The sequence below is a fragment of the Nicrophorus vespilloides genome, unplaced genomic scaffold (genome assembly GCF_001412225.1).
Source record: "Nicrophorus vespilloides isolate i.1.1-1 unplaced genomic scaffold, Nicve_v1.0, whole genome shotgun sequence".
Classification (NCBI taxonomy): Eukaryota; Metazoa; Arthropoda; class Insecta; order Coleoptera; family Silphidae; genus Nicrophorus; species Nicrophorus vespilloides.
Genome location: NW_017098360.1, coordinates 1 through 16,386, shown reverse-complemented (window position 1 = coordinate 16,386; position 16,386 = coordinate 1). Strand labels below are relative to the sequence as shown.

Sequence of the window (16,386 nt, the reverse complement as noted above, 5' to 3'; positions counted from 1 at the left end):
TAAATTGTGAAGTGAGTTAAGACTAAAGCATTAATTTATTTTTTTTATGTTCTGGGTTTTCAATGCAAATTTTGTAATTTATAATTTACATTTCATATATATATTAAGTAAATAGTTGAGGCTTTAAAGTTTATTTAACTTTTGTATATTGATGGTTAAAGACAAATCGATATATTCCATGATCAGTTGAGATTAATCTTCTTCTGGAATAAATTCTACACTAATCACGTTAAATTTTTCCAAAAGATATGCAAAGAAATTTCAAAAAAATCTATTACATAATGCTGCAACTACTTGTATTTTATATAAATTGATTTTTTTTGCTGGTTTTTATAGAAATAAACTGTAAAAATATGATAATTTTAGTGTTTTTGTCATTTTTCATAATTTATTAAATTTTTTTTTGTTCATTTTCCAAGAATAACTGTATACTGTAAATGATTGTTGGCATTTTTCAATTTCAATAATATTAATTCGATTTTGCTAATAAATTCTCAACTTTCTGTGTAAATTTTATATATTTTTTTTTTCAATTTATTTATCTTATTTCTATTGGTTGAAAGTAAATTATAAAGTGAGTTAAGACTAAAGCATTAATTTCTTTTTTTATGTTGTGAGTTTTCAATGCAAATTTTGTAATTTTTAATTTACATTTCATATATATATATTAAGTAAATAGTTGAGGCTTTAAAGTTTATTTAACTTTTGTATATTGGGGGTTAAAGACAAATCGATATTTTCCATGATCAGTTAAGATTAATCTTCTTCATGACGCACATTTCGATTTCGTAAACCTTTTCACAAGGATCCGTCTGGACGCTCTTCTCCATGCATTCCTTAGTCTTCACAATCACATCATCGCCCACCTGGTACTTCTGTTTAATCACTTCCAAATCCATCACATCTACAACAACAACAAAAAATCAGTTAATCAGACAAAAAACAATGAATTAAATTTAAATAATTACCATCCTTCATAATATTTGACTTTACAAGCAAGCAACGCAAGAAGCATTTAGCTTCGTGCGTTTCAAAAATGTCGAAGTCAGGGTTGGAACTTTGAAATCCGCTGATATCAAAGCTGTGCTCCTTGCTGCATTCGAGTGCGTGAGCTTCGAATTCCGGATCATTTTCAAAATCGAAAGCCTGGTTTTCCCAAAACAAATAAGTTACCAACAAATTTTTTTTAACTAATTTCAATATAAATTCTCACCGAAGCTATTGCTACCAGAGCTGTTACAAATACAACAAACTTCATCGTTCTACAACACTTTGTGATATTTTTCAATGAGATTTCATCCAGTTTTTATACGAAATATTTAACAAAGCAGAACGTGATTATATTTATTATTACTTTTTTTTTTAAAAAACGTAATTGCAATAAATGCAACAAATAAACATGTATACATGTCCAGGAAATCGAAGAATATAAATGTAGAAGGTTATAGGAAATTATGTAGAGATGTGTTAGTAATCAACATGTAATAATGCATTAAAACATAATTATTATTATTAGATTTCTTGAAATTATTTATTTTTAAATTAAATTATATAAATTGGTTATTTTTTGCTGGTTTTTATAGAAATAAATTGTAAAAATATGATAATTTTAGTGTTTTTATCAATTTTTTAATATTTTTAAACTTTTTATGTTCATTTTCCAGAAATAAATTGTATAAGTTTGTAACAACTCTAATGAATCAGAAATGAAAGATAGTTCAGGATTAAATTTCAGAAATTGTATAAGTTAAATAATAACTCATTATGTTAAATTTTTCCAAAAAAATATACAAAGAAATTTTAAATTAATATCAATTAAATAATGATGCAAATGCTGTAGTTATTGTATTTTATATAAATTCGTTGTTTTTTTCTAGAAATAAACTGTAAATATATGATAATTTTAGTATTTTTTATCAATTTTTCAAAATTTATTAAACAATTTTTGTTCATTTTCCAGAAACAGTATACGTTTGTAACAACTCAAATGAATCAGAAATAAAAGATAATTCAGAATTAAACTATGTAATTTTTGTCAGTAATCACGTTCTTATTTCCAGAAATTGTATAAGTTAAATAATAACTCATTATGTTAAATTTTTCCAAAAAATATGCAAAGCAATCTCAAATTAATATCAATTACATAATGATGAAAATATTGTAGTTATTGTATTTTATATAAATTGGTTATTTTTTGCTTCTTTTTTTTATAAAAATAAACTGTAAAAATATGATAGTTTTAGTGTTTTTATCAATTGTTCAAAATTTATTAAACTTTGTTTTATTCATTTTCCAGAAATAAACAGTATAAGTTTTTGTCGCTAATCACGTTCGTATTTCCAGAAATTGTATAAGTTTAAAACTTTCAAAAGAAATATGAATAAGTTAAACATTTCTGGAATAAATTCTACACTAATCACGTTAAATTTTTCCAAAAAATATACAAAGAAATTTCAAATTAATATTAATTACATAATGATGCAAATACTGTAATTGATTTTATATAATTTGATTATTTTGTGCTCTTTTTTCTAGAAATAAACTGTAAAAATATGACAATTTTAGTATTTTTGTCATTCTTCAAAATTTATTAAATTTTTTGGTTCATTTACCTGAAATAAACAGTATACGTTTAAAAAACTCAAATGAAAAATAACTCAAGAACAAATTTTGTCATTTTTCTCACTAATCACGTTCTTATTTCCAGAACTAAGTTAAATAATTCTGAAACTAATTACGTTAATTTTTTTTCAAAGAATTTGCAAAGAAATTTGTTATTGTATTTTATATAAATTCGTTATATTTTTCTGGTTTTTTTCTAGAAATAAACTGTAAAAATATGACAATTTTAGTATTTTTGTCATTCTTCAAAATTTATTAAATTTTTTTGTTTATACCTGAAATAAACAGTATAACAGTTATTTCCAGAACTAAGTTAAATAATTTTGAAACTAATTACGTTAATTGTTTTCTTAAGAATGTGCAAAGAAATTTCAAATTAATATCAATTACATAATGATGCAAATACTGTAGTTATTGTATTTTATATAAATTCGATATTTTTTCTGGTTTTTCTAGAAATAAACTGTAAAAATTTGATAATTTTAGTGTTTTTGTCATTTTTCAAAAATCTAATAAACATTTTTTCCAAAAATAAACTGTATAAGTTTGAAACAACTGAAATGAAAAATAACTCAGGAACAAATTCCATTGTATAAGTTAAATAATTCTGAAATTAATTACGTTAAATTTTTCCAAAAAATATACAAAGAAATTTCAAAAAATATCAATTACATAATGATGCAAATCCTGTATTTGTATGTGAATCGAATAATAACAATAATCCGAGCTTTGGTAACAATATAATAATTTGGTAAATTACATTGCATGTTTATTATAATCAAATTACGAAATTGCGCTTTAATAGGCGAGCGGCAGGCGCATCCCAAAATTTAATATATAAAAAAAAAATCGGTTTCCACAAATCAACATGGCAATTAGCGTGTCTGGGTTTACGCGACAACATTGGGAATTGAAGGAATTTAATAACCGTAACGCAAATACGAGCCAATTCCGCTCATTAAACCTCCCTCTTTAATACCAATTTCCAAATAAATAAACTCCACCGAAAGATACGTTTTTCATACTGTATCGAATCGCCATTTAGATAGTTCGAAATGATGAAAACATTGATAATTTCATTAATGTTAATGAATGTTTTTGTAAGTGTTAATAATTTAATTGTGATTATTTCAAAATTGATCTTTTTTTTTTGTAGTGTGAAGATTCGTTTTTTAAGAACGATCAGAAAGTGTTGGATATTAAGGATGAATGCGCCAAGAGGTATAAAATCAATAAAAATGAAATGGAAAGTGTAGATGTGGGGAATTTGGAGGACGAGCAGACTTTTAAGAAGGATAATGTCATGTGTTATTTGGAGTGTTTGATGGAGAAGAGTAAGATTATGACGAATAGTCCACCGACGATGAAGAATTTGTTGGAATTGCTGGAAGTGCCGAAGGGCGATAATCGAGTTGTCATGAACGCGAATAAGTGTTGGCAAGAGAGTAGAAAGATGACTGAGGTTTGCAGATGCGCGTTTGCTTTCTACGAATGTATGGTTAATGAGAGGAGAAGAGATGAAGGCGATGGTATAACTAAATCCAAATACACTCAGTTTAAATCTGAAGGATCTTCGAAAACTGGTAAATTAATATTGTTTTATCCAAAAAAAAAATTTCTTTCGTTACAAAAATTATAGGTTTGTATTCTACAATAACTGGAAACGATCATTCTTACAAAAAGTCTAAAGAAATTCTTTCAAATTCAATGAGTTCTACAAACAATTATTCAAGGAACAATTCTAGTAAATTAATATTATATCAATTAATTGTTCGAAAATTTAAGTTTTCTTTTATAATTACAGGTAATGATTCTACTAAAAACGGAAATAATTCACCCAAAAACCCTAAAGAAACAGAATTGGATAACTCAAATAAATCTACGAATTCTACAAACAAAACAGGGATGAATTCTAGTAAATGAATAGTTTATAAATTAGTTGTTACAAATTTTAGTTTTCTTTTATAATTACAGGTAATGATTCTACTAAAAACGGAAATAATTCACCCAAAAACCCTAAAGAAACAGACATGGATAATTCAAATAAATCTACGAATTCTACAAACAATACAGGGATGAATTCTAGTAAATTAATATTTTATAAATTACTTGTTACAAATTTTAGTTTTCTTTTATAATTACAGGTAAAGATTCTACTAAAAATGGAAATAATTCACCCAAAAACCCTAAAGAAACAGACATGGATAACTCAACTAAATCTACGAATTCTACAAACAATACAGGGATGAAATCTAGTAAATGAATAGTTTATAAATTACTTGTTACAAATTTTAGTTTTCTTTTGTAATTACAGATAAGGATTCTACAACAAATGGAAATAATTCACCCAAAAACCCTAAAGAAACAGATAACTCAAGTAAATCTACGAATCGATATTATATAAATTAGGTCTTCCAAATATAGTTTTTTTTTAATTAATTACAGATACGAATTTAACCGCAAACTCTACGAGTGATTCAAATAAATCTACAAAAAATGATTCAGGGATGAAAACTATGAATTCTACAAATAACGCAGGTCAAAATTCTAATAAGAACGGCAACGAAATGCAGCAGAATTCTTCCAATAATTCAGAAATGAAATCTTCAGTTAACAATTCTAGTAAGAATGAAACAGGGATGGATTCTTCCAGTGGTTCTAAAGAAGCAGGAATGAAACAAATCAATTCTACAAATGATGCAGCTATGAAATCAATGGAGAATGGAAATAAATCTACGCAGAATAGATATTCTTCCCAAAACGGAATGAATTCAAGAGATAAATCAACTATGAATAGTATGAACAATTCGCAGTCTGGTAGATGAATTACGTAATTGACGTTTATTCGAATGCGTCGTATGCAACCAACATTGCTCAATATGTAATTTGTTTTGCATATCTCACATCATTAATTTAATATACTTTTTCTCAATTCAATTTTTAATTACTCTTTAAGTATGCAAATGTGAACAAATATCTTGAAAATTAATTAAAAATTTACAAACAAACTAAAACAATTTTCTGATCTTGTGATTTGTGTGTTATTGATTCAATTGTTAAGGTTACTTGATTATATTTTTTTCTAAATTATTAAAATTTTCATGCTTTTTTTTTTGTTTAAACAAATTATGATTCAAGATTTTGAATGAAGTTTGAGACTTGAATCATAAATAATCTGTTTGGTGAAGAGTCAAAGAAATTAAAGAAATATTATTGATAAATGTATGAAGAAAAAAAAAAACTAAATTGAATGTAGGAAGAAGTTCGATTTTTGCTCAGTTCTTGATACTCTACCATGTGAGGTAGAGATTTTTTTTGTGTGTCGCAAATATCTGAATACGGAATGTCGTTTGTTCCGGCAATGACCAACCAAAGAATTCAGAACATGTAAGTTTCAAATTTCAGGACTTTTTAAACAAAACAAAAACAAATCTAAATCATTTATTTTTTTTGAAAGTGTTACTAGATGTATTAGATTTAGTTATATTTTGGTACTATGCTTTTAGTAATGAAGATAGTGGCAAAATTTTCCTCTCCAGCCAAAGGAGATCTGGAAGGATAGACACGTTCACTCCGATAAACGAAGAGGATGGAAGCGGAGATGCATTCATTTCAAACCGTCATTTGTGAGTAGATTTAAAGACCTCATGTTAACGACTCATCCTTGTTTGTGTTGTTTAGGTCAAACAACGTGTGTTGTTAATTTAAGATCTATACGTAAATTAGTGAATTAAAAGTTAAAGATGTAATAAAAATACAAGAGTTCAACGATCAAATCTCTCAAATCTTCACAATGTTTGCATATTGTAACGTTAATGAAGCTTCAACCTTCCAAGCTTCTAAATTATCTGCAAATGTTTCTTTTTTTTGTAATAAAAATGTTAAATAACATAAAACATATATAAAATACTTTCCACACGACAACTTGATAATTCGACCAAAGTTCAAATTTGCGTAACAAATTTAGCAATTGGGGCTGAATTAAAAGTGAAAATATAACAATTATCTAATTATTCATTTCGAATATTTACAAACTTTGTTGAGTAATTAAAAAGTTGGATGTTTTTTTTTTAAGATTATATTCATTGTTTTAGGTTGTTGTCTGGAGATTACGTGCACGAGAGTAATTGGAAACCTTGCTTGCGTAACGTGAAGACCGTCATTCTGGTGATAATATGGATCGTCTGCAGTTGTACGCTGATGGTGAAGAACGAGAAGATCCACGTGAAGCATCACATAAGTATTCCTCAGAACTCCACTAAAGGTTAATACTTACAAAAGAAAGAAGTTAATTTCTATTTTGGTTAAAATTAAATGTAAATTCTATCGATTTAGGCTATATAATTAATGAGCCGATAATTAGTGATAAGGTGTCGATCAGTTTGGAGGGTGCTTTGTTGCCGCAGTATTACGCCAATCTCTCCATTCACAATATGCACGTTTGGGTACAGCTGATCAAAACTTCGTACAGGCCCACCAATGTTTCGAGTTTGAAAGGATCGGACATCCTTCTAGTCAAAGTAAGTTCAAAATTAGTTTCGCGCAAATCGAATTCCCAACTTGCTTCGGCCTACATACGTAAATTACTTCCTGAAGAATCTCCACTAAGCAAATTATTAACTTTAAGTTTGTCCGTTCGCAGTTGTTTATCAAATGCGAAACTTTTCAGAATTTTACCCTGAAAAATCAATTGTAAGCAGTTAAAAGTAACAAGAGTATTTGCTGAGCAAATTATTAATTTTAGATTTGTCCATTTACATTTGTTTATTAAATGAAATTTTCAGAAGTTTTCAGAATTATTTCCTGTAAAAAACTCATATAAGCAAATTTTCAACTTTAAGTTTAATAGTCAACAGTAAAAACAAAGTTTGTTCAAGGCAGAAGTTTTTTTTTAAATTACTGCCTGAAAACATTCATAAAATCAAATTCTCAAATTTAATTTTGTTAATTTACAGTAAAAACAGTGTTTGATGTAAAAGTTTTCAGAATTTATTCCTGAAGAATCACCTATAACTAAACTACAGTTCACAGGTGTATTCAATGAAAACTTTGTTTGTTGCAAAGGTTGTAAAAAAAAATTCCGTAAACGTTTTCCAATTGAAAAGAATTGCCTATAAATCACTCTGAACGCAATTTGTTTACAAAAATTCAAAGGCCCTTGAATCCGCGCAAACATGGAATTCTTTGTGCGTAGAAACGCAAATTACCCATCAATTACAGCAGCTTGGAGAAATGCAATTCAACTAACTGCAAATTTCTGACCTTTCATCTTATTTATTAATGATTGTTTGTTTTGTAAGAACGTCTCGGAAGTTTGGCAGGTGCCTACGGTTTCCGGAAAACTGATCGGAACCGTCCCGGAAGTCGTCCACAACAAAGTCTACAAATTGTACGACATCGAAGACCGCGAGAACTACTCGCACTACTACCTCAAGGTCAAACTGAAGACGAATTTGAAGACGAATTTCCCAATTTCCTTCTCCTACAACGTCGAACCAATAAACGAAGATCACGGTATACTGTATGCAGCTGGATTGCTCATTTTACTCTACATCCTCATGATCTTCGAGGTGAGATTCCCATGCTAATGGACTTTAACAGGCAATAACAACGATAATTAAATAACGCTTATTTCTTGCTTTTTTTTATTCTTTCAATAACAACAAACACATCTCTGCGGTTTATTCTATATTTATAAACGTTTTACGAGCGTACAAAATAATAATAAGTATTTTTTTTTGCACTTAATTGCAGGTAATTCATAGAACTTTAGCTGCGATGTTGGTGAGTACGATGGCCGTGGCCACTTTGGCTGCGTTGAACGATAGACCCACCATGGCTGAACTCGTCTCTTGGATCGACATTGAGACTCTCCTCCTGCTCTTTTCCATGATGACCATGGTCGCAATCTTCACGGAAACGGGTATTTTCGATTACCTTTCCGTCTTGGCTTTCAAGGTGATTGCTTCAACAGTTTTTTTTTTTGGTCTTGTACTGAACTCGATAAGTTGTAGCTAACTGGAGGAAAGGTTTGGCCTTTGATCAACACCTTATGCTTCTTCACGGCTTTGCTCTCGTGCTTCTTGGATAACGTAACCACGGCTTTGCTGATGACTCCAGTTACCATAAAGTAATCTTATCTCAGCTTCAAATTTGATAAATTTCAAAACTAACTTCAATTTTGCAGATTATGCGAAGTGATGAAACTGAATCCAGTCCCGGTCTTGATCAACATGATCGTTTACTCCAACATAGGTGGCGCTTTGACACCAATCGGAGATCCTCCGAACGTGATCATAGCTTCGAACGCGGCCGTCATTAAATCCGTGAGAAACTCTTAATAATAAGTCTTCAATGATTGGGAAAAATCATTTTGTTGTTCTTCAGGGGATAACGTTTTCGATTTTCACTTTGCACATGAGTGTAGGCGTATTATTGTCGCTGCTCGTTGTCCATCTGCAATTGAGGTTCATGTATCGAGATGAGAACTCGCTGAGGGTTAAGGAACCTGAGGATGTGCAGGGTCTTAAGCGAGAGATCGCTGTTTACCAGAGGACGGCTGCATCGGTGAGCAGCTACAGCAAGGACGAAGACATGATCAAGGAGTCATTGCTGAAACGCACCTCAAGATTAATAGGAAAACTGAAGACGAGGAATTGTAAAATGGATGAAAACCCCATCGAGAAACACTTGGATGTTAATATTAAAGATTTAGAAGCTCAGGTTTGATTTGGTTGTAGAAAATTAATAATAACATATAATTTGTAATTTTTGATTGTAGTATCCGATTAAAGATAAAGTGCTTTTGATCAAATGCGCTTTCACTTTATTCTTCGTCATCACGGTTTTCTTCATGCAAACCATACCGGCTTTGAGTGAGTAATTTATGAAGATTTAAGATAATTTTTTTTTATTGATCATTTTTGGGTTGTTCTTAGGTAAGTTGGGTTTAGGTTGGACCGCTTTGTTGGGAGCTCTACTATTGCTTATTCTATCCGAAAGGGATGATATCGAAGCAATGCTAGCCCGAGTCGAGTGGTCCACTTTACTGTTCTTCGCATCGCTCTTCATCTTGATGGAGGTATTAACAGTTAATCCAATTAACTAACGAAGTTCTCAAACATCTTGTGTTATTATTATTATTATTATTATTAAGATGACCTAAAACGTAATGAATTGTTCCGGTTTTCCGAGTAAAAGAAAAAAAAAATGAGAAATTCTCCCGTTGAACACAGACGCGATTGTTAATAGACGAGAAAATCTGCGTTTTGTGCGCGTCTCTCAATTGCATCAGGAGTTTCTCTATCTGTGCGAGAGAAGATGCGATTTTTCAACAGCTCGAAAAATTTAATAGTAAAACGACTTTCACAAAGTTTCCCAACTTGAGCGAACCGAAATAAAAATAAGAAAATCTTTACGAATTCAATAATACTATATATTTTTTTTTGCAATTTGGGACTGGGTGAAGGTGGCCGTGTTTATCGAACAACGATGATGAAACAAATAATAAAAGTGTAATGCAATTTTTTTTTTTTTTTGGTGGACTTTCGACAACGGAAAGTCAACCAAAATAATAATAATAATGAAACAGAAACGTCGCTCTTCGTATTTTTGTGTGTTGTTAAACTGGTTAATTGCTTGTATCAAGTTGCAAAACTCGATGTAATTACTTTGAAAGCGACATTAACAAAAATCGAGGTTGCTTCTTGTTGTTGTTGATATTTTTCTTTTTTTTTTGTAGGCTTTGTCTCGATTGGGTTTGATGGATTGGATTGGGCAAATAACCCATAATATTGTTATGTCCGTTGGGCAGGAGTCGAGGTTGACTGTTGCGATCCTTCTGATCCTGTGGGTTTCTGCAATTGCTTCGGCGTTTGTGGATAATATTCCGTTGACCACTATGATGATCAGGATTGCTACCAGTTTGGCCGATAACCACGAGCTGAATCTTCCTTTGCAGCCGCTGATTTGGGCTTTGTCCTTTGGAGCTTGCCTTGGAGGTAAACTTGAATGTTTTCTTTTCTTTCGTAAAATATGTAAGGATAATGTTTCAGGTAATGGAACCTTGTTCGGTTCATCGTCGAATATTATCTGCGCTGGGGTCGCAGAGCAACATGGATACAGGTTTTCCTTCTTAGAATTCATGAAGTAAGTATTAAAATAATTAATTAAGAAAAAATCATTATTAAATATCAATTGAATTAGAGTTTAGCTATGTTTTAATCTTTTTTTTTATATCAATTTTACAATCTTTTTTACAACAAGATTTATGAATTTACTTTCGTTCCATAATGATTTCTCATTTCTTAAAATAATGGGAAAAGTTTAAAATTATTTGTATAATTAATTATTTATATTCGAAATGCAATAAATATTGATATGGCTAGATTTTAACTATAGTTCAAAGTGAATTAATTAAAAAAATAAACAATTTACGAACAACAAGAACATGTAATTATTAATTATATAGTCCACATTATTGGAGAAATAGTAAAATTACACAAATTGTTAATTAAAATGTTTTTTTTTAAGAAATGAATTTGTAAATAATTAAAGTTATAATTATTATTGCATCAATTTTACATAAACAGTGGAACCTCGCTTAACGAGTTTAATAAGTTCAAAACTGTCTGGATTTTTACTCGTATAGTGAAATACTCGTATAGTGCACACAAGTTTTATAAATGATCTAGAAGTCACTCGTTATGTGAAACATTTTTCTTACAATTCATTTTGCTCGTTATGCGAGGTTCCACTGTATTAAATTCATAAAGTTGTAAACTTTTTATGAATGAATTTGTAAAAACTTAACTAATCTATCTTTGTTTTCTCTTTAGGGTTGGTTTTCCAGTTACTATTAGCAGTTTAATAGTAACGACCATTTACCTGTTGATTGCGCACGTCTTCTACACTTGGCATTAAAGTTGTCAATTTTAACATGTTATACATTTATATTTAGAGTTATTGTGATTATCGAACCGCTGATACTTTCTTTGTTTGCTGTTGTTTTAAAGTGGTCTCGAATTCATTATATTTTTTATACAATAAAAAAAATCTAAACATTTTTAACAATTCCGAGTTTCAAACTTTAAAACTTGCCTTAAATTCTTTATTTTTGTATTGTATATGAAAATCTTATTAACTTAAATTGAATCAAAATTTTCAACAGCTTTTTCAATTGAATCATCAAATTTATTTGTCGCTGATTTAACATTATTTTTCGTTATTGCATACAAATCTAAACATATTCAACATTTCTTTGAACCTCCAATATTTCCTTGTTACTGTTTTAAAGTAGTTTCAAATTCTTATTATATTTATTGAACAAAAATCTAGTTTTAGTAACGAATTCATTTCTTGTTGCTGTTTTAAACTTGATTAGAATTCATTAAATTTCTAAGATTACGTTTTGAAACTCTATTATATTCTAGTTTTTTTTGTTTGTTTTAAAGTCGTCTCAAATTCATTAATTTTTTGATCAAATTTAATATCAAATATATTTTATCAATTCCAAGTTTCAAACTTTAAACATATCTAAACAATTTTCAGTTTTGGTATACAATTGTAACTTTAAAACTTGCCTTAAATTCTTTATTTTTGTATTGAATATGAAAATCTTATTAACTTAAATTGAAGAAAAATTTACAATTTTTTTTAAGTATTTTCAGTTGAATCATCGAATTTATTTGTCACTGTTTTAACATTATTTTTCGTTATTACATACAAATCTAAACGTATTCAACATTTCTTTGAAAATCCAATATTTCCTTGTTACTGTTTTAAAGTAGTTTCAAATTCTTATTATATTAATTGAACAAAAATCTAGTTTTAGTAACGAATTCATTTCTTGTTGCTGTTTTAAAGTTGATTAGAATTCATTAAATTTCTAAGATTACGTTTCGAAACTCTATTATATTCTAGTTTTTTTTGTTTTAAAGTCGTCTCAAATTCATGCATTTTTTGATCAAATATTTTATCAATTCCGAGTTTCAAACTTTAAACATATCTAAACAATTTTCAGTTTTGGTATAGAATTGCAACTTTAAAACATGCCTTAAATTCTTTATGTTTGTATTGACTATTAAAAATCTTATTAACTAAAATTTACAATTTTTTTTAAGTATTTTCAGTTGAATCATCGAATTTATTTGTCGCTGTTTTAACATTATTTTTCGTTATTGCATACAAATCAAAACATATTCAACATTTCTTTGAACCTCCAATATTTCCTTGTTACTATTTTAAAGTAGTTTCAAATTATTATTATATTAATTGAACAAAAATCTAGTTTTAGTAACAAATTCATTTCTTGTTGCTGTTTTAAACTTGAATAGAATTCATTAAATTTCTAAGATTACGTTTCGAAACTCTATTATATTCTAGTTTTTTTTGTTTTAAAGTCGTCTCAAATTCATGAAAATCTTATTAACTAAAATTTACAATTTTTTTTAAGTATTTTCAGTTGAATCATCGAATTTATTTGTCGCTGTTTTAACATTATGTTTCGTTATTGCATACAAATCAAAACATATTCAACATTTCTTTGAACTTCCAATATTTCCTTGTTACAGTTTTAAAGTAGTTTCAAATTCTTATTATATTAATTGAACAAAAATATAGTTTTAGCAACGAATTCATTTCTTGTTGCTGTTTTAAACTTGAATAGAATTCATTAAATGTCTAAGATTACGTTTCGAAACTCTATTATATTCTAGTTTTTTTGTTTGTTTTAAAGTCGTCTCAAATTCATGCATTTTTGATCAAATATATTATCTAATACTTTATTCTTGCAGACTTTTTTTTTATTCCATAAAAACCAACACTTGTTTTTTTGTATATTTTTAAGCGTTATATTATGTCATCGATCGTCAGTCGGATCAGCGTTTCCATAAGAAATCATGTGCATTTATCACCTGTCCGGCGAGAGTGAAATCTCCAAACGGTACACACGATCCGATGTAAGAACGAGAAGACTAATAATCTAACTGGAAGGAGTGAAAATGATTGCACCTAGTAACCTACATACTCTTCCTTTCCAACTCTCCCTTTGCATCAACGTCCTTCTTTCTTCCTCAATCATCCATCCATACCTCTAGTATACATCTTTCTCTTGAAACATTCCACCTTTTCCACAAAAATTCCCTCTCAATGGAAGTTATCACCGAAACTGGCCAACGGTCGCAGAGCGCGCAAACCGCGTAAGACTTTCATTTTCATTTGGTGCGAACGACAAGCCGGAGGTCGCGATTTTACCAAACGCTTCAAAATATAGTGTATACCTTTATTCTGTACTTCGGGAAACCCAGAAAAGTATCAACTTGAGGAAAAAAATAACAAGTGTCGGATCCAGGAATTTTCACGTACGCAGTGTTTGTTCCTGGTCAATTTTCTTTTCCAAGTGCTGTGAAATTAAAAATCAAGAGAGAAAATAATAAAAAAATACAAATAGAAGAGTACATAATTGTAGAGAAGTAACAAGTTGTTTCGATTTGTTCGAGCCTGGATTCATTACCGTTAACGGTTTAACTAAGTGCAGTTCATCATCTTCCATCAAGATCACGGTAAGTTTAAATTAATAAGAAAAAAACAACTTTTCTCTTTAAATTATTTATATTTTATTTATACATTTTAAAATGAAAACAATCTTATTTTATCTTAACATATTTTATGGTCAATAATTTGACCAAGAATAAATGAAAATGTTAAGAAAAAAAAGCAAAAAAATTCCTATAATTATTAATTCCAACAATTTTGCCAAAAACGACAGAAAAATTAAAATAAACTGGACATTATGAATTCGATTATGTTATGTTAAAATGAAGAAAGTTTGTTATGAATATTATTTGTGATTTCTGTTTAAATTTGATTTAATATAATCAATTATTATTATCTCATGGAAAGCGAGGAAAGTCAACTGCAATTAATTATGATTATTATAAAATTAATGTAACACAACATAATATTCTTCCATCAGCTAAGAAATGCAAATAAATGCACAGACTTGATTCACCGCGCAATTGGAAAGTGCTCGGAAAAGTCAATTAGCGAACCTTAATTATTTCCTACCATAATCATTATTAATTTGTAAAATCAAAGAATTTGAATCCTACAAAAACTTGTCAGTTTTTATTTTTGCATTAATTTCGTTAGTTATTTTATGTCTTACCATAGAAATACCTCGCACAGTGCGGATAACACACTATTTGCAACCGGACTAATCGAAGACATAAAAAACCGTTTAATAAATAACACAAAAAGAGACTTGACTGTACTTTTAATTTAGTTCAATTGATATTTAGTTTGTTTTGAAATTATTAAAGAATCCGCACTGTGCGAAGTTAGGAATCAATAAAGTGTTATCAGATTTTTTTTTATTATAAAGAATCCGTACTGATTGAAACTGCACACTGCGAGACTTTTTACATGTGTTTTTTTTTTAATTTGTACAATTATATTTACATTGTTTTGATATTATTAAAGAATCCGCAGTGATCGAAGCAGCACTGTGCGAAGTTAGTTATTTTATAATTCATTTCTTGCTATATAAATACCTCGCACAGTGCGGGTGCCACACTATTTGTAACCGGACTAATCGAGGACTTAAAAATCGTTTAACAATAATTAACACAAAAAGAGACTTGCATTTTTACTATTAGCATTTAGTTTGTTTTGAAATTGTTAAAGAATCCGCACTGATCGAAGCCGTAGTTAGGAATCAATAAAATGAAATCAGATTTTTCATCATGAAGAATCCGCACTGATTGAAGCCGCACTATGCAATTAGTTTTGATCAGCATTTTATTTTGTCCCTAATTTTGTGTAAAATCAAAGAAAAAGCATACAAAAAAAATCAACTTTTATTTGTACATTAATTTCGTTAGTTATTTTATAATTTTTGTCTTACCATATAAATACCTCGTACAGTGCGGGTACCGCACTATTTGTAACCGGACTAATGGAGGACTTAAAAACTGTATAACATAAATAATACGAAAAGAGACTTAGCTGTAATATTTTCTTGATGTTTTTTTTTTTAATTTTGTTCAATTAACATTTAGTTTGATTCAAAGTTTTTAACTATTAAAAGAATCGGCACTAATCGAAGCAAGGTTTGGCTAGAGTTTCATTAATACAATTTTATTAGCTTTTTATTTCATTATAGAGAATTCGCACTAATCAAATTGTGTCGTTTTGATTATTTTTGGAAAATTAGAAAACGTAAATGCTTTGAAATAAAGTCATTAAAAGAAAATGTATTCGTATTTCAAATACGTTTTCACAATTTGTGAATATTCGTATAGTAAATATTGACCAAGGAGGAGAAGGTGTTTTTGTTGCGGTCTTCTGTAGCGTGTGTCACGAGTGAAATATCTCGATGGTTTTCGAACGTGAAAGGAGGAGAAATTAATGAACAGTTTCCGACCTTTATTATGTAACTAACTAGCACTTAAATGCTATAATTACTGTATATATGTGTGTGATACGATTTATGAGAATTAATAAATATTTCTTTCGTTCTTTCTTCCATCATTTCTAAAGCAACAATAGAATTCTTTATAACGTTTCCTTATTAACATCTTTTTCAATTGTAAAAAAACTAATCTATAAAACTTTCATCACATAATAATATAAACTAAGTTTAATATCAATGAAATGTAATGTAATTTATTAATCAATGAAATGTAAAAACACTGCTTTTTCGAGCTTTTTTTAAACTTTGAACATGAATTACAGCCCAACGGCTAAAACCACAGTAATATATCG

At 28.9% G+C, this 16,386-nt stretch overlaps 3 protein-coding genes across 6 annotated transcripts; 2 read left to right on the top strand and 1 right to left on the bottom strand.

Annotated features, from left to right (window-relative positions):
* Window positions 1-685: 685 nt before the first annotated feature.
* Window positions 686-1,265, bottom strand: LOC108562253. The gene is made up of 3 exons (XM_017920529.1): window positions 1,214-1,265; window positions 969-1,146; window positions 686-904 (listed from the first exon to the last, which is right to left on the bottom strand). Exons 1-3 carry the CDS (start codon window positions 1,256-1,258, stop codon window positions 747-749), a joined length of 381 nt encoding a protein of 126 aa, XP_017776018.1. The 5' UTR covers window positions 1,259-1,265; the 3' UTR covers window positions 686-746.
* A 2,387-nt stretch (window positions 1,266-3,652) lies between these two features.
* Window positions 3,653-5,520, top strand: LOC108562252 (putative mediator of RNA polymerase II transcription subunit 29). Of its 3 annotated transcripts, XM_017920525.1 has the most exons (8): window positions 3,653-3,722; window positions 3,779-4,205; window positions 4,262-4,366; window positions 4,427-4,537; window positions 4,597-4,707; window positions 4,767-4,877; window positions 4,937-4,999; window positions 5,068-5,520. In XM_017920525.1, the coding sequence occupies exons 1-8, from the start codon at window positions 3,678-3,680 to the stop codon at window positions 5,445-5,447; spliced, it is 1,353 nt and encodes a 450-aa protein (XP_017776014.1). In that variant the 5' UTR covers window positions 3,653-3,677; the 3' UTR covers window positions 5,448-5,520. The 3 variants fall into 3 exon arrangements, with proteins under 3 accessions (XP_017776014.1, XP_017776016.1, XP_017776017.1); XM_017920527.1 differs by lacking the exon at window positions 4,262-4,366; XM_017920528.1 differs by lacking the exon at window positions 4,597-4,707.
* A 383-nt stretch (window positions 5,521-5,903) lies between these two features.
* On the top strand, window positions 5,904-11,694 carry LOC108562249 (P protein). 2 transcript variants are annotated; one of them, XM_017920523.1, is made up of 14 exons: window positions 5,904-6,009; window positions 6,129-6,248; window positions 6,717-6,886; window positions 6,958-7,142; window positions 7,923-8,192; window positions 8,377-8,580; window positions 8,637-8,752; window positions 8,810-8,948; window positions 9,010-9,345; window positions 9,404-9,497; window positions 9,561-9,703; window positions 10,364-10,622; window positions 10,677-10,770; window positions 11,460-11,544. In XM_017920523.1, exons 1-14 carry the CDS (start codon window positions 5,966-5,968, stop codon window positions 11,542-11,544), a joined length of 2,259 nt encoding a protein of 752 aa, XP_017776012.1. In that variant the 5' UTR covers window positions 5,904-5,965. The 2 variants fall into 2 exon arrangements, with proteins under 2 accessions (XP_017776012.1, XP_017776011.1); XM_017920522.1 differs by having other exon boundaries at window positions 10,364-10,770; window positions 11,460-11,694.
* Window positions 11,695-16,386: the final 4,692 nt, after the last annotated feature.

Coding starts and splice junctions, on each gene's coding strand:
- LOC108562252 (XM_017920525.1), top strand. CDS start 3,678: ATGATGAAAACATTGATAATTTCATTAATGTTAATGAATGTTTTT. Junction 3,723..3,778: donor TAATGTTAATGAATGTTTTT/GTAAGTGTTAAT, acceptor TTTTTTTTGTAG/TGTGAAGATTCGTTTTTTAA. Junction 4,878..4,936: donor CAATACAGGGATGAAATCTA/GTAAATGAATAG, acceptor TTGTAATTACAG/ATAAGGATTCTACAACAAAT.
- LOC108562249 (XM_017920522.1), top strand. CDS start 5,966: ATGTCGTTTGTTCCGGCAATGACCAACCAAAGAATTCAGAACAT. Junction 6,887..6,957: donor TCCTCAGAACTCCACTAAAG/GTTAATACTTAC, acceptor CTATCGATTTAG/GCTATATAATTAATGAGCCG. Junction 8,949..9,009: donor ACGCGGCCGTCATTAAATCC/GTGAGAAACTCT, acceptor GTTGTTCTTCAG/GGGATAACGTTTTCGATTTT.
- LOC108562253 (XM_017920529.1), bottom strand. CDS start 1,258: ATGAAGTTTGTTGTATTTGTAACAGCTCTGGTAGCAATAGCTTCG. Junction 1,147..1,213: donor CTCTGGTAGCAATAGCTTCG/GTGAGAATTTAT, acceptor TGGGAAAACCAG/GCTTTCGATTTTGAAAATGA. Junction 905..968: donor GTCAAATATTATGAAGGATG/GTAATTATTTAA, acceptor TTGTTGTTGTAG/ATGTGATGGATTTGGAAGTG.